Source organism: Phyllopteryx taeniolatus, chromosome 6 (assembly GCF_024500385.1).
Source record: "Phyllopteryx taeniolatus isolate TA_2022b chromosome 6, UOR_Ptae_1.2, whole genome shotgun sequence".
Classification (NCBI taxonomy): domain Eukaryota; kingdom Metazoa; phylum Chordata; class Actinopteri; order Syngnathiformes; family Syngnathidae; genus Phyllopteryx; species Phyllopteryx taeniolatus.
The window spans coordinates 19,736,269-19,757,871 of NC_084507.1; the positions used below are offsets into that span (position 1 = coordinate 19,736,269).

Consider the following 21,603-nt stretch of genomic DNA (forward strand, 5'->3'; position numbering starts at 1 on the left):
AAATAATAATATCAAAATAGTTGCAGGTGCCCTCAGGGGGCTTCTGGTGAAGTTTGTAGCCGCACGCCAACAGTCATTGAAGAGCGTTTTCCGTCTTTGTGACCAGCTGAAGGCTGTGTGACTAATGGATTTACACAAATGTGACATAATGAACATTTGTTTCGAGGAAGAAAGTCTCCCTCACAGTTCAGGATTCTGGGTTCGAATCCAGCTTTGGGAAGCAGGAAAGCTAGTCAGGAAAAGGGCCAACAAGGTAGGTCGGAACGGGACAAAGGAATCGGTGATAGAAAGCATTCAGGTTACGTCTGCCTCAAAGTTCTCGGTTCTGTGTTTGAATCCCGGCTCGGGAAGCAAGAAAGTAGCTAATGAGGGAGATTTAAGGAAGAAAAAGGACAAAAAAGTAGGTCATGGGGAAAAGGGAATCAATTAGAAGTGAAAAGGAAGGAATGGGGGGGGAAAAAACAATAGTCTATGTTTTTATTATTATTATTATTTTTTTTTTTTTTACTTAGTGTTAAGTTTTTGACTCAGGCAAATATAATTGTTTTGAGTGGGATAAAATGTAAGGTTACATAAGTATAAATTAATTTAGCTATTAGAAAATAGTAATTTTTAAAAAGTTGGTCTAACCAGTGTATTTTTTAAATATATATATATAGTTAGAGCCTAGATTATTTTGCAGTTCATCGTCACACACTTGTATTTGTATCTGTCTTCCTTCTTCCAGCATAAAAGCATATCTCTCTCTCTCTCCCTCTCTCTCTCTCTCCCTCTCTCCCTCTCTCCCTCCCTCCCTCCAGCGGTGAAGGGAATGTGGATGCTCCGGAACCCGAATCAGAACCCTCCTCCGCCTCCTCTTCTTCCCCCGGCTGTGTTGTGATAAGCCGCTGCGTGGATCCATCAAAGGCATCCGAGCATCCCACTGGATCACTGAGTAAAGGAGGAGTAAGGGTGGGCTTCAATCCCCCTCTTCACTCGCGCTCTCTCTCCTTCTTCTGCTGCCCCAGCACCTGAGTTTGTGCAGTGTTTTAGCTCCACATCCTCCAGGCGAACCTCAGCGGCGCGAGAGAGCCGAGCGAGGCGCGGCTGAAGCGGCTACGAGCAACGGCGTGTCCCCCGCCCCACAGAGAGCCTCTGGAGGGGTTTGGATATTTTCCCTTTTTTGTCGTTGTTGTTGTTGTTGTTTATCGAGTCGGATAAGTTACGGTGGGACTTAAAAATGCAGGCTTTCTTCCGTCATTTTCTCCGTTCCGTACCATCTGGCTATCGGCTCGCCGCGGCGTGCTGACGCCGGAGAAGGAGGGCGAAGAGCGGCTTGGCGACGAGGAGGACGCGCCCCCCCACCACCCCTTTCCGTGAGCTCTGATGCTACAGCTGGATTCATATAATCGTGGAGGGATTATACACCGATGAGAGTTTGTTATTGATAATTGTGCGTGTGTGTGTGTTTTTGTGTGTGTGCGTGCGCGTGCATCATGCATCTGCACACAACTTTGTCCACGTCTTCTCTGGTTCTGTTTTATTAAGACAAGACAGAGAGAAGCTTGCAAGAAACAAACAAACAAACAAACAAAAACAAAACAAAAAAACGCCGGTAGCATGCACCAGAGACGCTGCAGCCCGTCACTAAAGAGAGCCCGGGGCGGTGGGCTTGTGTTGCCAGCTCATTGCTAAAAAAGCTCAAGTGTTGCCTGGAAGCCAGGCCTTGCGCACAACCAACCAGCTGTGTGGTGAGAAAGAAAGAAAAAAAACAAACATCTGAAGACTCCCAAACAGAAGAAGAACAAGTTGAAGCAGATGGTGTTCCGAAAGTTGCCCGGCGTGTCTGCGTCAGGCATGGGGCTGCGTCTGTCGCAGAAGTTCGTCTTCTTGCTCTTCCTGTCAGGCCTGGTGACCCTTTGCTTCGGGGCGCTCTTCTTCCTGCCCGACTCGGTGAGGCTGAAGCGCATCTTCCTGTCCAAGAGCGAGAGCCAGCCGGCGACAGCGGCGGGTTCCGGCATGGCGGAAAACGATGCAGGCGAGCGCCCCAAGCGGCCCCGAGAGCAGGACCGCCCGCGGGGGGTGACCTCCACCAAGGGGGAGAGCGGGGTCGTCGTGGCGGTCGGCGGCGGGACGGGCGGCCGGGGCGGCGGCGGAGGAGGAGGCCTCGCCAGGTTTAAGGGTCTCGCCCGAAAGATGCCCCCGTCCTACGAGGCCACCGAGGAACGTCTGGCCGGCGAGAAGGCGCAGGAGGACCAGACCCCGGGGTCAGAGAAAGCTTCCTTGCTCGACTCGGGCGCCGCTTTCACCTACAAGAAGTTCCGCAGGTGTCTGCTCAAGCCGCCCCTCGGGAAGGATGGCGGCAAGCCCGGCGACCCAGAGACCAACGAGCGGCGGGAGAAAGTCAAAGAGGTGAGAGCCGATGTTTTGTGTGTTCACGCCATCGGACGGGTTTCTCTCCATGAGCTGTCAAAACAACACAGCAGATAACATAATTAGTAATTACGATCCTGTCAAGGAGGAGGACGTACTGTACGTCTTTTGTGGACTCTGTGGGCCACCAAAGACTTTAAGCGGTCCGCTGCCAATTCCTGTTGCGCATCCAATAACGGAGCTGCAAGAGAGATGATAACAGTCCCCAAATGATCACAAACAGCATGTGACCAACCTCCCAAGGATAAAACATCCCAGATTGCTATTTTTTTCTGGGTTTCTTTTTTTTTTTTTTTGGAGGGGGAGGGGGGGGCGGGGTCATTAAGCTCTTATATTTAAAAGTGACATTGAATTCTTGCCACTAAATAATTGTTAACAGTGAAGTAAAAACAAAACCAAATTGACAGCAGCTGAATGCTTCTATCTTTCGAGCAGTGGCCGGCAGCCATGTATCGCTCCAGGGACCAAATCCAGATATCAGGTACCTGATATCCCCACAGGTTCCATTTTGGGACCCTTGACATTGAATTTATGGATGTGTAATATACTGTACAATGAGTCCCTCAAAGGTTCCACTTTGGTACACCTGTCGTTACACTTGTACAGCTAGGGAACACACCTTTTTACTATTTTTGGAAAAGATACAAATGCTTGCCTTAGAGTGCAGTACTTAGTCCTGTGTGGTACATCGGAGTACAATGTACCTTGAGGAAGCTTGTAGTGTACCTCACTCACGTCAGTGGGCAGTGGCAAAGGTGCAAACTGTTACCAATACTCAACCCTAGGGCCTCAATTTGTGGTGATTGTTTGCCAAAACAGCCCCCCTACCGTACCCCTCTTAACAAAAGTGAACACTCACGTGTACTTTTACGGGTACTCCCCCTCAATGGTTCCACTTTGGCACCCCTGGGAACATACTTTTGACCTTTTGGGCCGTGGAACAGGTACATATGGTTACCTTGTAGTCCAGTAATTGGACCTGTAGGGAACACGGGTGTGTAATGTACCTTGACGGACCCCGATTGTACCTTTGTTTCGGACACCAAAAAGTATGCTTTTAGGCATTAATAAAAAGTACAAATGGTTTCCTGTAATTAACTCTGTGGTTTAAATTTGTGCCAATCCACTATATGTGGAAGGTCACTTGACCAACATGGAACACGGAATAGCTGACTTCCTGTGTATGCATTGCTAGCGATCATAACTAGGATTGATTACATGACTGTTTGAAACCGAACTTGCTAAAATGTTTGTTTTCTTTATGACTGTTGTCTTCGGACAAAGTTAAATACATGTACTGTATATTATTTATTTATACAAATATGACCTCACGCATGTAAACATGAAGCTCAAACAGCGTCTATAGTTATCGTTGATGGCTCTGTGGTGACATCTTTTGTGTAAAAAAAAAAAAAGAAAGACACTGTAGCTGTTTAAACTTCCTACAGGTGTTTTGATACGGTCCCGTTCCGCACTGGGCCTCGGAAAAGGTACAAATGGTTACCTTGGGGACCACATCGGTCTGTAGTGTACATTGAGGCACCTCGATTGCATCCCTGTTCTTGTCACCCGAAATACTTTTGTCATTGGGCACGAGGAAAAAAGCAATAACCAAGACTTTCCCCTGTGGATCGGTGTTGGGTTTGTACCCTTAGACACAGAAAGGGAGCCCTACTTGTACCATTTTGAGCCCTGGAAAACGTACAAATGATTACTGGGCGTAGATGGTACCCAGAGGGGCGGAACAGGACCCCGAATGACTCCACATCTGTACCTACTCAAGGCCGAGCGAGGGGCTGGTGGGGGGCGGTTTCACGGGGCGGAGGGAGGGTATTAGTTTGAAGGGCAGCCATTGGCTGCCGTGCAGCCTTGTGACTTGGCTAAAAGCCGGCTTTCTCTGCCTGACACCCTCTCCCGCAGCGACACATGCCTCTCTCGCCCAGCGGGGACGGGGCAACGTGATAGCGGAGGTGTCGGCGGATGGCAATGGTCCCCGGACCCCTCCTCGCGTGCGCCGACCTCTCGGTGACTCAGAGCTTCTCCTTTGCACATAAAATGTCAGCGTGACTTTGCCCGTTAAGCTGAGCTCTGCACAAGTTTTTCGTTCAGCCGCCGGCTCTGGTCATCTGAGGCTAAAGTGATTTTTCTACCCCTGCACTTCTGTTGCCAATTACATTTTTTGTTTTTTGGAGTGATTTCAGCCCCTTTTCGAAGACACTCTGCTTGCTTACTTGCGCAACTTTCTGTAGTGTGCAAATCGCAACATTTTCCCTTCTGTCTGTCCTGATTCTTTTTTTTTTTGGTTGTCTCTTTGAGGGCTTTGCCACAATTAAAAACTCACTCAACAACGTGAAATTTGGTAGCCATGTCGATCATGAGTAGACTCACAAAAAGTGTCAAGAAGCCATGCCCCAAAAACACAAAGGAAGTCTGCCAGGTTTTTTTGAAGCAGTCATTTTCTCATTTCCAGGGCTCCTACAAAAAGGGAACTCGTCCTCCAGATTTACTACCAAAGAGCCTGCTTTACCTTTGTGAGCATATCTAACATGAACACACCCACAAAAAAAAGTCATGAAGTCATGCCTGAAAAGACAAGACCAAACATGAAAATTCTGCCATTTTAGTTTAAATCTGCCATTTTAGGGCAATTTTGGTCATCACCAGAGGTCCTTCAAAACGGCAACACGTCCTAGAGATTGTGTCCAATTGCTACAAAATTTTAAATGGACAGATAGCAGATGCTAGAATGTCAACTGTTTGAGTTATCGTCATTGCGTGAGGGCAGAGCATGCCAGTGTAATTTGATGAGTCACTGTAAAAACAACAAGTTGTCATGCCTCCACTCTAAAATTCAGCTCCCAAAACCTGTTTCACTAATCAATATGAAATTTGGTAGGCATGTCTATCATGAGTACACCCACAAAAAGGTATCAAGTAGGCATGCCCGAAAAAACAGGAAGTCTGCCATTTTGATTTGAATCTGACATTGACTAGGAAAACCCTTTTTATTTAAACTAGTGCTATGTACAGGTCTTCTTTGTTTCTTGTACATCCGGTTTTACATTTGCCGCTAAGACATTAGGAAGGATTCTAACACTATTGGCTGCCACCAGTTAGAAAGCAGCCCCAACGCTTTCCTCCTCCATGTGTGAAACAAGGGACATTAATGGCCAGCTCACACAAAGTGACCGCCCGCCGCCAGCTACCCCAGGGGGATAACGGGCCGCCGCCGCCAAGCGACTATTGTGCAGTTTGCAGGTTATTTGCTCAAAAACCGGATGAAGATGAGTTAAAAAAAAATCATTTCCTGTTCCTGTTGATAGTCCTGTGATGCCCACAAATACAGTAGTACGTTGAAGGTTGAAATTTTGCCTTAATGTGTCTGCCGAAGTTGAAGCCGCTTTTTGTGAACAAACAATTGAGTAAAAGTTGTAGACTGCGACCTTAGCCTTAGTTTTACATGACATTTGTAGTTGATTTTGTGTGACATTAACATACACAAAACTGTGGGCCATTAAATTTTAATGGTTTAATATAGGAGTGCTTTCTTGAAACGTTCCCTGTACAAGCCTTCAGGCCCTCATTGTCCTGCGACAGTGTGTTGGAAACACACACACACACTGAAATGTACAAAAACACAGAAATACAAAGTGTGTTGGTACACATTACATGATACATTTATTTTAAAATAAGAAAAATCCCATTATTTTCTAGAGATAAATTGATGTATTTTTAATGTATTACTCATTTTATTTCTATTTAAATTTTATTATTTTATTGATATTTTTATTTATTTTACTTATTTGTTTGTATATATTAACAGATATCTCTATTAATAAAGCAATAACTTCAAAATGATGTATTAATTTAGTACATTGTTTTATTTATTCTTCTTTTAATGTATTGATCTTGATAAATATAGTTGATATTTTATTATAGTTTTATAATATATTTAATATAATTAATAAACACATTGAATATTAATAAAATACATTTATAAATGTTATCATTTTATATATCTTTTTTTTTTATTATGTAGCTCTATACAAAAAAAATAAATTCAAAATAATCCGATATAGTTGAAGTGGTGTTGTTATAATCGTCTACTTCACTTGGCCTCATTTTTATGAGTGTTTATGATTTACTTCACATGCAACACTCTGGAGGAGGTCAAAGTGTAACCCAAACAATATCAACAGAGATAAGATGGCCATAACTTGAAAACTACGGTCTTAAACATCCCCCTTAAACAGTCGGAATAACCAGCCAGGAAACTTTTTTTTTTTAACACTGTGACTTCCCTGTAACCCTCGTTCCCCACGCTCCCGCTGAGCCGGAACACATTGCCGCTCATCTTCTTTTTTCTTTTCTCACCCTGGCTGTGCAAATGTCAAGGCGTCTCAGAGGGCACCCGCCTTGTTCTTTCTCGCCTGGGCCACAACTGGGGGGATTGGGGGTCTTAGCAACCTGTCATGCCGTCCACAGCTGCCTCACAAGAAGAAATTGACCATTAAATCTTGTTTCTGTGTGCAATTAATGCGTCTCTTCACACCTCACGGTCATGTGTGCACATATTCACGCCTGAGGTTAATAACATGAGCAGTATGTGGTGTCAAGTGGAATGCAAATTGTTGATATTAAGGTGTAATTACAATCAATTCTGTGGAATTGATTGTTGATGAATCATGTCTTGGAATTCATGGATGTAACTCAACTAGTTTTCTGTCTAAAGAAGCAGAAATCGGTGACGGGAAGCTGCTACATGGCAGTGTTTTTCTGCTTAATGCCATACTGGTATAGAAACAGGAGTTCAGAACATTCCGAGAGCACTTAAAGATGAACAATAATCGCGCAAAAATAGAAGTCAATAATTTATTTTCCCTTTTAAGGCCATCAACGAAAGTTGACCTCACATGAAATGACTGATAAATGAATGGTCTTAGCATTAGCATTAGCTAGCTTGCGTTGCAGTTCAGTTTTTGTATTTATTATTCTCATTAGCATAGAGACTAACTTGAAGGCCTCGCTGTGGGAAAAAGAAAATTCTCAGCTCCACCTATAGGAAAAGTGTAATGGGATGCCATTTAAAGTTGTATTTGAATTTCCATTTGTCAGCACGATGGAAATTGTCGAATTGATCGTCAAATTGTCAATGCATTAATCCGTTGGTTATCATTTAAATTTTTAGCATGTGCGACAATAAGAAAAGTGCAACTGAATGCCACTTCAAGTTGGAATTTCTATTCATCTGCACAATGGAAATTGTAAAATTATCACTCAATCAATCAGGTGACTGTATTTTTCTTTTTAGGACTCCTAACTATTGGGAAAAATGCAATAAGATGTTACTTTATTCATAATTTATATTGGTCTGCACAAAGGAAAAACTGAGCACCCAATTAATTAGTTAATTTTCTTTGTCGGGCACCCGCCTGTAGGAAAAGTGAAATGGAATGCCACTTCAAGTCAGAATTTGTATTTGTCAAAACAATGGAAATCATCAAGCTGCGTCTCAAATTGTCAGCAAATGAATCATTTAGTTGTAATTTTCTCAAGCACTTGAAATATTTATTTGATATTACTTTAAATTGCAGAAAATGCTAAGAAGGTTGTGTTTTTCCCTTGTTTTAAATGTTCTGAACTCCTGCTTCCACGCTCACGTCACTATTAATCCCGCCTGTAGTTCTGCCATGGCGGAGGTCTAATGTCGATGAAGCCCTTAGCTGACGCCAAATTAGAATCCAAATCAGAATCATCTTTATTTTGCCAAGTGTGTCCAAAAACACACAAGGAATTTGTCTCCGGTAGTTGTAGCCACTCTTGTACGACAACAGACAGTCAATTGACAGAGAATACTTTTGAGACATAAAGACATTGAGAAAAACACTGAGCAATACATGCATATAATATAATATAATAAATACATCTTTGGAGCATAATCGTTCCCACAAGTAAAGTCCTCTTTCATTTTCCAAACGAGACTCATCAAATTAGTGCTGAGTAAAGAAGAAAGATGAAGTGGATACTTGTTTTTTTTTTTTCATGGCGTCGTGTGCTAATCAGTATGTGTAGGTGGAAATATGTAGGGGTGGGGGAAAGAGGACACAGTTGGATAAACATTTGTCTGTTCTTTCAAGCAAACATGTACTGTACGGCAACGAGTAACCTGCACGTATGCAAATAAATGGATTCAGGTTGTTTGTTTACACAGTGCAGATCCGAAAAGACCCCAAAGGCCAAAATGGTCACTCTGTGTCCTACAGTAAGACATTTTTCCCTGTTTTTCTATTTCAAATGTTCCCTTTTTTAGATTTTCATATGTATTATATATTTAATTTGTATATTTTTAACATTCATTTTAATATTATATATGTATTTATTAATATTGTTAATTTGTTTCAAACAAGAATGTATTTATGTATATGTATATATATATATATATATATATATATATATATATATATATATATATATAATTTGTTTTTTTAATTTAAATTTCTTTCTTTATTTGTATTTTAAAATTATTGAATGAATTGCGTTATCTTTGTTTTTAATAGTTTTTTTTTATTCATTTACTTTTCATATTATTTTTGTATTATTTTAAAAACAGTTAATTACTATTTTGTCTTGACAATTTATCATTGCATATATATATATATATATATATATATATATATATATAATTTGTTTTTTTAAATTTAAATTTCTTTATTTGTATTTTAAAATTATTGAATGAATTGCGTTATCTTTGTTTTTAATAGTTTTTTTTTATTCATTTACTTTTCATATTATTTTTGTATTATTTTAAAAACAATTAATTACTATTTTGTCTTGACAATTTATCATTGCGATTATTATTATTATTATTTTTGTAGTATACACAAAGTAGTATCTTCAGCAGCAGCCCTGTACAAAGAACTTGTTTGGCTGATGAAGCGCTATCTTGGCGTAGCGGGCCGTTTCCTGAGGCGTTTGTTGTTGGGTGACATTGGGACAGGAAGAGGAAGTACGTGGGTGTCGGCTGACATCTTTTTTTAAAATTTTATTTTGGCTATACAGCACTTTTCACCCCAACCAGCCCGCTCTCTTCGCCATACAGAACTAATTTCAAAACATTTTTACCCCATGGGAAAGAGTGTAACATGAATTAATCCTGTTTAAATTTTAACGTTCCTAACAGCTATACAAGTATAGAAGAGAAGTTAACCACTCAATAATAAGACTAAAATGAAGTAAAACTACTCAACCTTTTGTAGCCAACATTTTTGTTGTCCTTTTCATCTGCCGTTACCCTTTCAGCTATGTGCTATGTATGTTAGCATCTGCTTACTAAACTTAGTTTGTGTTTTTATTTTTTAGAATCAGAGAGAATAAGAAATTGAAGAGACAATACAATATCCCATAAATACAAAAAATATAGGGCGGCACGGTGACAGACTGGTTAACACATCTGCCTCTCAGTTCTGAGCAAGAACTACGGTGACCTTAAGGGTACAGAATTGCTACTTGAATGGATTTAAAAAAAACAAAATGCATTAGTCAATCCTCGGCCCCGCCTGTGTGGAGTTCGCATGTTCTCCCCGTGCCTGCGTGGGTTTTCTCTGGGCACTCCGGTTTCCTCCCACATCCCAAAACGTGCATGGTGGGTTGATTGAAGACTCTAAAAATTGCCCGTAGGTGTGAATGTGAGTGCGAATGGTTGTTTGTTTAAATGTGCCCTGCGATTGGCTGGCAACTCGTTCAGGGTGTACCCCACCTCTCGCCCGAAGATAGCTGGGATGGCCTTCAGTACGTCCGCCACTCGAGTGAGGATCAGTCGTTTGGAAAATGGATGGATGGACAAAAAATATATTGTCTTTATACGTTTTTTTTTTTAAATTTTATTTTTAGACTATATATTTAAGTCATTGTATTGCTCATGTTGTACTGAGCAGCTGAACACTTTCCCATGTCGCAGTTCCCCTGACAACCTAGGAATCTCAAGAAACCCTATATCCTGTTCTATAGTTCTCGTGATACTTTTCTTCTTTGCCATTCCTTCTTATGATGGCAGTACCTTAAAAAAAGCCAAAGAAAAAGCAAAATTCAGGAGCTTTTATGAAGTTTTAATTGACTTTTGAAGCCTATTTAGCCAGAAAATGTTCCCAGAAAATCCAAATTGTACTACTTTAGGTTGCGTTTTGCTTTGTTTTGGGTTTTTGTTGCACATGCTCAGATTGATGGCTCATAAAATGTCTGGCAAGGTCAACTTTCTCTGCAATATGAAAAACACATTGGTGTTTTTATTTTTACGTCTTCCACATCGTTTGGGTTGTTGTAAGCATTGCGTCACGTAAGCAGCTCGCAGCCTTTTCCTGGTGACGAGGCCTGGTAAACAGATTGCAGATGTTCTTCCCTTTGTTTCCCCCCAACAATAAAACATTTTTTCCCCCCACAAACTTCTCATTTAAAATCCGGCCTCAGCAGTTTGTTTCGTAACTTGCAGCCTCCCTCCTGTTTGCGATTCCAGCCTGAGGACTTTTTTTTGCGTCTTACAAGGCTTATATAGGTGCAGCTCGGATTTCATCACCAAGACTCCCCCCATCCCCGCCACACTGTGATGTTGCAATAAGTTCCACGCAAAAGCCAATTTCTCGAGAGGGGGTGTCTCTTGCTGACATAATGGGGTCATTGTGAGTAGACCACCTAATCCCTCCACCGCACCTCTATGTCTGAAGGCTCTCCATGACGCTTTAAAACAACATGTTTGATTGTGGTCCATCCTCTCTGCTAAGATGAAGCCTAAAATATCTTTCATCCATCCATTCCTCCGCTTATCCGAGATCAGGTCGCTGGGGCAGCAGTTTCTTTTTTTATTATTATTTTTTTTATTTTGACACTTTTCAGTTTTGAAGACTATGCAACCAGGGCATGGCATCACGCTCGTGCGCAGCCTAGAACCGAGGAGAGAAGTCCCGAGTCGGCATTTTGGAAGTTCTCGGAGATGACGGGAGATAAAATATGCACAAGTTAAAAAAAAAAAAAAAAAAAAAGTCAAAAAGCTTTATTAGCTGGAGCATGTGTACCTAATAACGAGTCTCACGTACCTAATAATGTGTCCCGTGAGTCACCCAAGCATCAGATTGGATCGATGGTCAATCAACAGTTTGCACATACTCATTAATCGTGTTTAAAGACCTCGCGACACCGACCAATCGTGTCCTTTTTCTGCCACCGGTGCGACTATCTGCCGTCCGACCTTGGAAGAAGAAATCTTTACGGGACACTAATGATTGGCCAGCGCCACCATTTGATTAGCCGCCTAATTGCTGTAATAATGAGCAAATACACCCAGTGATGACTGAAGCTCCCTTTATACGCGCTCGGCTAATGAATGGCTATTAACTCGCTGGTGCTGAAAAAGGAGGAAAAGTCCACTGAAAGGGGAGAAACTGAGCTGTGTGGCTTGGTTTTGCGGTGACCACACTAAAGATAGTCAAAGGCCTAGCAAAATTGTCACGGTCTGATGTCACAACACTGTTATCATACAGTCCAATGACCTGCCATGGCCTGGCAGCTTACTCGAGTGCCGCCGAGAATCAGAGAAAGTCCCAAGCCTTTGTAAAAAACAAAACAAAACAAGGGTGACCACATTAAAAGAAGGTGTTATCTGATGTGGTTGAAATGTTAACCAATAGCATGCTCAAGCACGGCCTAGAACCCAGGATAGAAGTCAAAGCCAACGTTCTAAAGGGTTTTGTCCTTGATTGTAGGTTAATGACTTCAGAAAAGTGTTGTGGTCTGATGTCACAACACAGCAATCATACGGATCAGTGGATATGGACGCGGTTGCATGGTCAAGCGCAGCCTTGAACCCAAGAGAGAAGTCGAGAGGCAGCGTTAGTGCATTCCAAGGGGAAAGAAAAACGATCAAGGGGGATCACATACAGTAAAAGGCAAAAAAAACAAAAAAACATACCAGGGCATAACAGTATGCTCGAATACGGCCTAGAACACAAAAGAGAAGTTGAGAGCCAGCGTTAGTGCGTTATTTACAGAAATAAATAAGAATGACCACCTTTAAGTTTAAAAAACAAAACAAAAAAGGAGAAGATCCTAAGAAAAGGAGCTACCAGGGGATGGCAGCATTCTAGACATGACCTAGAACCCAAGAGAGAATCCTGATACAATGTGTTTTAAAGGGCTTGTAAAGGGGATTCGTCTTCCATTATAGGTGTAACACTTAACTAAAGTGCTGCAGTCTGAAGTCAAAATACAGTAATCATACAGACTAGTGGTCAACCAAGACCTGGTTTCATGCTTGGCATTTTGGAAGTCTGCCTAGAAAAAAAACAAGAGACAAGTCCAGAGTCTACATTTTATAATGGGTTCTTCCTTGATTGTAGGTCAATGGCTTAACAAAAGTGTTGTGGTTTGATGCACAACACAGTGATCATACGGACCAGTGGCCATGGCCCCGGTAGCATGCTCAAGCGCAGCCTAGAACCCCAGAGAGAATTTGAGAGACAGCGTTAGTGTATTCCAAAAGAAAAACAACAACAACAACAGCAAACAAACAAGGACAATCACATACAGTCAAAGGCAAACACAAGGCACATAAAAAAATGCTACTGGGCATAGCAGCAGGCTCCAGCACAGCCAAGAGCCCAAGAGAGAAGCTCCGAGCTAGTGGTCAAAATTCAAAAACTTAACAAAAGTGTTGTGGTCTGATGTCACAATTCAGTAGTCATACGGACTAGTGGTCTACCAGGACCTGGCATTGTACTCGAGCGCCGCTTAGAACCCAGGAGACAGGTCTAAAGTGAATCTTCCAAAGAAAATCAAGAAGTACAGATATTGTGCTAGAAGTGCAAGTGAGAACCAGGCTAGCCCCCCATGTCCCCTCGCCCCCTTTAGGCCCACTCTTGCCCATTGAACACAGCCATGCATGTTGTTTTCTGACCAATTAGGCATCCATAAAAGCAGAGCGGTCCGGACCCGCCGGCTGGGGGGACTCGCAGTGTGTGCTGCTTGCATCTAGGCCAACTTCTTCCTCGCCTCTCTCTTTTGTTGACGGGGGCCGCAAACAGGGGGGGGGTGAAGTAGTGGGGCGAGTGGGAGTCAGTATTTTTTGCTAACATTAATTGTAAAACAGCGAGAAATAAAGGACACCCTGCCAAGGTATATGGCAGAATGCTCGAGCGCGGCCTTGAACCCAAGCGAGAAATCCAGAGTCGGCATTAGGTCGTTCTAAAAGTGTTCATTTTCCATTGTAGGTCAAAGACAAAGTGTTGCGTTGTGATGTCACAGCCTTGAAAAAAAAAGTCAGGAGTTTAGAGCCAGCGTTAGTGCATTCTGAAGAAAAAAATGAACAAACAAGCGGGACCACATTAAGATGAAAAAGGTAAAAATGAACAGTAACACACTACCAGGGCATGGCAGTATGCTCGAGTGCAGCCTAGAACCTAACAGGGAACCCCAGATCCATCGTTCAGTGCATTCTGCAAAAAAAGAAACAGACACGGGTGATCACATTAAAGGTGGTTAAAGGCAAAAACTAAAAAAGAGAACTCTACCTAGGCATGGCAACATGCTCAAGCATGGCCTGGAACCTGAGAGAGATTCAGAGCCAGCGTTGTGCATTCTAAAAAAAAACAGCAATTAAGGATGACCACATTAAAGGTGAAAAGGGAAATGCAAAGCCAAAAAAGACTTTTGTAAAAGAACACGCGACCAGGAAATGGCAGCATGCTTGAGCGTGGCCTAGAACCAGAGAGAGAGAGAGAGAGAAAGAGAGCGAGAGAGAGAGAGAGAGAGAGCGATCCAGAGCCAGTGTTAGTGCACTATAAAGAAAAAACTAACAAGGGTGACACCATTAAAGGTGGGGGAAAAAAGCAACAAAAAAAGGATACATTTTAAAGGCGCACAGCAGCATGCTTGAGTGTGTTCTAGAACGCAAGAGATAACTCCAGACCCAGTGATTGTGTGTTCAAAGGACTTCTTTCTAATGTCACAACACAGTCATCCTACAGACCGCTACTGTATATTTAAGGGAAATACTCCACAGTCTCCGCTTCACTGCAGCGCTTCCGTTTTCTCGCTGCCCTTAAGCTCCTCTAGGATATAGTTTGCCTCGTGTGCTTGTTAGCTTCATGCGTTCAATGCGGCACGGGTTTTGCAGTTTGAACGTGTGTAATGACACAGTTTCACAACAGGAAGTGGGTGGTTTCGGGGAGGAATTCAAGTGTCACAAGGCATCAGAGGTGATGTTTCATTTAAGCAGATGTCAGAGCCGCTCAACTTCTTGCCATACTCGAGTCTTTCTGGGCTAAATTGGATTTTTAAAAAAATTTTTTTATTGTTTGCATGTCGATGCGTTGTTTCTGTGGAATAATGAAGCCACTGGTAACCAGACAAAACTTTTGTCAACATTCGGTACTGTGGTTAGATTAAATAGATTAAAAAGCGATAAATACAATTCATTTAAATTTGATTCTGCTGTCAAAAATATTTGTTCCAATATAGTAATAATATGTGTGTGTGTCTATGTGTGTATATATATATATATATATATATACACACACACACACATAGACACACACACATATTATTACTATATTGGAACAAATATTTTTGACAGCAGAATCAAATATAAATGAATTGTATTTATCGCTTTTTAATCTATTTAATCTAACCACAGTACCGAATGTTGACAAAAGTCAGAGATAGAAAATATATTTTCCTCTTGTTTGTTAATCTGGAATTTAAATAAATATATAATTGTATACATTTGCATTGATTAAAAAAAATGTGCATTGGTTAAATTTTTTTTTTGCCTTAAATCAGATAAGCAGTCATAGTTTATTAATCAATTATAATTGTAAATTTAAAAATGTCCAAATATAAAAATTTATAAAAAATAGATAAAATATATGATTAAATATGAACTTCACCAGCAAAAATAGTGTATTGGCCTCTGATATATTTTATTAATTCATTAAAATTATAGATGAACAAATTAAAAACCAATCATCCATTGACTTAACTGTCAAAAGTGTCAATGAATCAACTTGCAGATGCAACCTGAAATGTGCACTAACCTGCAGGATGCGCGGTCTCTCTCTGCGTCTTGGCTTTGTGTTCAAAGTGGTCCACATGAGAGCCATGCAAATGATCCAATTAGACGTTTTACATGTTAAGCGGAGCCATCCGTCTTGGCGGTAGGAGAGGACCTCCCCCCGAAACACGCCAGTCAGGTGGGCCAGAAGCTGTGCTATAATGAGCTCTTCTGGACTGAAATGTATCTCCACTAATGACCTATAGAGCAGAACCAGGTCAGGGTTTTTATTTTTCACGAAAGCGATCAAGAAACCCTCAGTATGTTCTCTTACAATGGAAAAGTTGAGAATGCTTTGGTACAGTATATTTTTGCTCTTTTCGAAGGTAAAATGACAATTGATGTGTTATCCAGAGAGGTTGGAGGGAAATTAAATGGTCCCTGAAAAAGGGTGCCTTCAAACCAGAAGCTTTTCAGTGTTGAAGCTAAACGCCTGGAAAAACATACAATTTCAAGCACATACTGGCGCGTGTCCTTCATGTGACTACCATGTTATTCATATGCCTGGGTTATGGGGTTGGGTGGAAAAACAGAAGCCAGCTTTTTTTCTTTTTTAGCAAAAACATATGTACAGAGATTTCTGGCACATATTGGCTATGTCTCATAATTGACTCCTGTATTCCTCATAAAACATATACGGGGTAGGGTGGTAATACGGAAGGACGCCTTTTCTTACAAAGAAAACAACATTTAAAGCCTTTCCAAATATTTGCAAACATCCATGTAGGAATTTCTGACACAGAGGCTACTTGCCAGTCATGTGTGTGACAACAATCTGTTATCTGTTATTCATACTGTATGCCAAGGCTACAGCCTAAGGTGGCAGGATGGGAAGGAAAACCTTATCTTACAAAGATTAGCATTCAAGCCTGGCAATTTTTTATTTTTTTTGCAAAAACATACATCCAGGAATATGTGGCACATAATTGGAATGGCCTACGTGTGACAACAATCTCTTGTAGTTTTTATAGGGCATATGTGGTACAATGGAAAGAAGAAAGGAAGCCTATTGTTCGAAAGAACACATTCAATCCCAGCAAAATGTTTGCCAAAACATGCATGCAGAAATTTATGGCTTGTACTGGCTCTGTCCTACATGTGACAACAGTCTCCTGTAGTTTGGATGTGGTGTAGAATGGCAAGACAAAACAAAGCCTTTTCTTACGGAAGAAAAACATTCAAGCCCATTAAAATGTTTACCAAATCATGCATGCGGAGATTTCTGGCATATGCTGCATTTTCCTGTTGAAAGAGGCTGCGTTTAGCTTGTTAGCCAAAATGCTAAATGTTATGTTACTATCCATGGTGCAAGATCAATCTGAACCCAAACAAAGTTTTTACAGTTTTTTGACTGTGAAGTCTGAAGAATTTGCATGGTAGTTGTTCGAAAAAAAGGTCACATTTGTTATCTGTGAACCGAAGGCAGCGCGATAGATCGCAGTTATCGACGCATGCGTCGGGCCCCCGAGGCATCGGATATCGATAGGTTTGGCCTGGTTGCTAACCGACGGCAGGTCCCGACTTGTCTGTAGCCGCGGCGGCTAAACGTTTAGCTACTTTAGCTAATTAGACAATGTCACATGCCGAGATAGAGGAGATATAATGTAGTGTAATGATTCAGGGTTTCAGCGCGGTCGCCTCAGTGTTCTCCATTAACGCAGCAGTGAGCATGCTTTGAAGAGCTGGATGCAGCAGAATAGGGAGGCGGTAGCTAACAGATGTGTGCAATTAAGTGTGTGCTCGTGTCAGTGTGCATGTGTGTTGTTTGTCTACCACGCGGGAGTTTAGAACTTTAGATCGTCTGCTGACTGGAGTCATTGAAACCTTATAGAGGGGATACAAAATGTACATGGCCCTGTTAAAGTATCAAGATTCTGTTTTTTCCCCACCTTTAAAGTCTTCTAAGACCAGTCTGTGTCCAACCCGTGACAACAATCTCCCATGTTCTTCATATGTCTGGGCTACAGGGTAAGGTAGAAAGATTGAAGGAAGACTTTTTCTGGTGAAGAAAAACATCCAAGCCCTACATGTGACAACAGTCTCCTAAATGTTAAACTGGTAAAACAATCAGTGGTACTGCTAGAATGATTAACATCCATTTCATCCAAATAGCCAAAAACATACATGAATCAGTGGTAGTGGCTGTGTCCTACACGTGACAACAATCTACCAGAAGTGGAGTAATACATTCTGACTGAGGAGTAAGAGCTCCATGAAAGGAAGCTATAAGAATTTGGATTACAAAGACATACAAGAAAGAATTTCTAGCACATACTGGCTGTGACCTACATGTTATAACAAACTCCCTGTATTCTTCATATTTCCGTAGCTAGAGAGTATTGCGGCAAGACGGAAGAAGGACGTTTCTTACCAAGAAAAACAGAAGCATTAACATGCATGCAGTAATTTCTGACAGACAGGCTCAGTCCTATATGTAACAACAATTTCCTGTATTCATATGTTTGGGCGACAGGGTAGGGTGGCAAATGGAAAGGAAGAAGCTATTTTCTTATGATATGGTAGAATGGCAAAGCAGACATCTTAAAAACAGCCAAACCCAGTCAAAGTTTGAGTAAAAAAACACATGCAGGAATTTCTTGCATGTACTGGCAGTCTCCTGATTTATTATTATTCTAAAATCATACAGTGTATAGCTATCTTTAGGTAGGTTTTGTTCTGTCACTATCTGGATTACGGGTTACCCCGGCAACAGCCCTTCAGACAGCCCGAGAAGAATGTGGCCGCCAGGCTGCGATGCGACTCCAGCGCTTTGGAAGCGGCACGCTGGCTGGCATGAATTCGAATGGCGTTTGCTGTCACCGAGCCAACTCCGCCGTCATCCGCGTTGGCCCGCCCTCCTCTGCCAGTGGCAGCTCGTCTCCATCAAGAGCCCTCACTCTCTCTCTCTGTCTCTCTCTCTCTCTCTCGTTTGTTTTGATCGAAGCTTTCTCTTTTTTGCTTTGTTAGCTTCCTTGGCTCACTGCGCTCACTTGTGTGTGAAAAGTAACAACACAGGTCCTGCTGCTGGGCAAACAAGATAAACAAAAACACCTTTTGCATATGCTTAAAATCTCTAATGCCTAATGTGTCCAACATGTGACAGCAATCTCCTGTATTCTTCATATGCTGAGGGTCTGAGTTAGGGTAGCAAGAAGGAAGAAAGCCTTTTCTTATGAAGAAATAGACCCTAGCCCGCTAAGTACATGTGACAACAATCTCTCGTATTTTTGCTTTTAATTTATATCTACGAATTTGAATCATGTTGGCTAAATAAAAAACCCATTCTGATTGAATGATGAGAAGAAAGCTAATGAGAGATGCTGCAAAGGGTCCTACAGCAGCATGAAACAAGTTGCAGGAATTTCTGGCACATAACGGCTGTGCCCACATGTGGCAGCAATCTCCTGTATGCTTCATATACCCACGCTACAGGGTCGGGTGGCAAGACGGAATTAAGCCTTTTTCTCTAAAGAAAAATATCCAAGCCCTGTAATTTTTTTCCCCAAACTCTACATGCAGGAATTTCTGGTATGTACTGGCTGGGTCATACATGTGACAGCAATCTCTCACATGCTTCATAAGCCTGGGCTACGGGGTAGGGTAGCAATCCTGAAAGAAGCCTTGTCTCCCACAGAAAAGAAAAAAAAAATCCTCACCTGCTAAATACTGCCTTGTTCTATGTCGTTGTGACAACAATCTCCTGTATTTTTCATATGTTTGGTTGACAGAATAGGGTGGCAAAATGAAAGCATTTTTCTTCATGAAAAAAAGCATTCAAGCCCAGCTACATTTTTGCAAATCGATACATGCAGCAATTTCTGCAAATGTTGATTTTGACTGGAATGTGAACCTTTTGGCTCTTTATTTGTATTGCTCAAATAATAAGTGCATTTTGCAGAATACAAAAACGTAAATCTCATGTGACTTCCTGAAATGTCACATGTATTGCTCGTATAATACAGAGCAGCCTTAACCTATGTTGCAATGTGTTGTGTTTTTGGTTCTGCTGTTTGGTGGCCTTACTGTTATTCCTGCAGGGGATTTTGACCGCCAGATAAACTTACAGGGAACTAAAACAAGGCAGTTGGTTACCCCTGCCCACACACACAGAGGAGTGTAAAGGTCACATGATTAACCCTGATCAGATGAGCTGAGTGTGATATTAGCTCTGATGATTCAATTCTTGCGTGCGTGGTAAAGCTCCTCGTTTTCCTTTTTTTTTTTAAAGCCTCACGCGGCTTGACATTTCAAAGTTTGGCGTCCTTAAATATCTCCGTGTCTCTGCGTTACTGCCATGGCACGAGGGTCAAAACGTGTAGGACTCAGTAAAGCGCCGACCTCAGTCGAGGCAAACAAGTGTACATCTTCATAGATGGGGATCTGACACCTAATGGCTTGGTCCTACATGTGAAAAGTTGGCCAACAATCTCCTGTGTTCATATTCCCATGCTACGAGTAGGGTGGCAAGACAGAAGTATTTTTCTTACTGACTGAGTGAATAGAAGAAGCAGGGAGACTTTCAGCAGCCTGAAAATAGGTGCAGGAATTTATGGCAAGTAATGGCTCTGTCTACATGTAACAATAATCTCCTGTAAACTTCTTCTATGCCCGGGTTACGAGGTAGGATAGCAAGTTTTTTGGAAGGAAAACATCCACTCTCACATTAACACTGTAGGGCCAGGAGGAGGTAAAGATTTCTTGGATCCTGTACTTTCAGGCATTTTTTTGTTTTGTTTTTGTTAGACAGACGCTTGAAGTAAGTAAGTAAATTAAAAAGGATTTATTTCAGTAAGTGTGTGAATCGTGCTGAGTGAGCGGCTTTATGGGGAGTCTCACTTGAAAATATAAAGCTGAATAGGATATGAACACGCCTACAAAATAGGCCTCTTACGCCCAGTATGGAACAGGAAGCATCATTACTAATTTGCAGTTCCAGAGGTGGCGGCACGGTGGTTAGACTGGTTAGAACATCTGCCTCACAGTTTTGAGGACCGGCGTTCAAATCCCGATCCGCCTGTGTGGAGTTTCCATGTTCTCCCCGTGCCTGCGTTGGTTTTCTCCGGTACTCCAGTTTCCTCCCACATCCCAGAAACATGCATGGTAGGTTGATTGAAGACTCTAAATTGACCGTAGGTGTGAATGTGAGTGTGAATGGTTGTTTGTTTATATGTGCCCTGTGATTGTCTGGCAACCAGTTCAGGGTGAATGAGTTCCAGAGGTTTTGTGGTAGTTCACACATTGTTTGCAGCTTTTTCTAGTGTAATTGTTCACATTCAATTCCCCAAAGTTGAATAAAAAAAAATGTGTGGATGTGTTATGTTTTAACATTTTACATGACATTAGTTCTTGTCCTTTGTGTGGCAACAATCTTCCCATATTCTTCATACGCTTTGGTTCACGGGGTGTCGTAGTAGTGTGGCAGGGCGGAAGGAAACCCTTTCTTACCAATACAAACGTCTGAGCGTCTGAAAAGACAGCCAATGAAGTTAGTCAGTTATGTGACTTTAGTGGGTGTGTCCTTACACATGACAACAATCTCCTGTTCGTTTTAAATGTGTTTAATAGGTTTTTGCAAAGAAAAACATCAAAGCCAAAAATGTCACTGAAAAAAAAACAGGCCAATGACAGCACAGTCAGACAGATTTACTTGACTATAGTGGCTTGTGTCCTATGCGTGACAAGAATCTCCCCATTTCTTCATACGCCTTGGTTCACGGGGTGCAGTGGCAAGACTGAAAGAAACCTGTAGAAACAATACAAACATTCAAGCATCAATAAAAAGTTGACCGGAAACCTATTCTTATGATTATACAAAACCAAAAGTACTGGCTGTGTCCTACATGTGACAACAATCTCCCATATTATTCATATGCTTGGGCTGTGGACAACAATCTCTCATGTCTAATATGCGTTTACAAAAAAAAAACCAACAACATATTTTTCATCACTGTAAAACCACCCAATGATGGTGTCGTCAAAACGTTTTTACATGACTTTTCTGGCAGTGTCCTACCCATGACAACAATCTCCCATTCTTCTTCTTCGAGGTAGGGAATCCTTTAATTGTAAATAGAAACATCAACCATTACTAGCTA

General features: G+C 41.7%; 1 protein-coding gene across 2 annotated transcripts in view; it reads left to right on the forward strand.

Moving 5' to 3' along the window:
- Positions 1-838: 838 nt before the first annotated feature.
- LOC133480195 (mannosyl-oligosaccharide 1,2-alpha-mannosidase IC) overlaps positions 839-21,603 on the forward strand; it is a 153,186-nt gene continuing 132,421 nt past the window's right edge. The window contains exon 1 of one of the 2 annotated variants that reach the window (XM_061777952.1): positions 839-2,391. In XM_061777952.1, coding sequence (XP_061633936.1) covers positions 1,798-2,391 — 594 coding nt within the window. In that variant the 5' untranslated portion in view covers positions 839-1,797. The remainder of the gene's footprint in view (positions 2,392-21,603) is intronic. The other variant, XM_061777953.1, reaches the window with a different exon arrangement.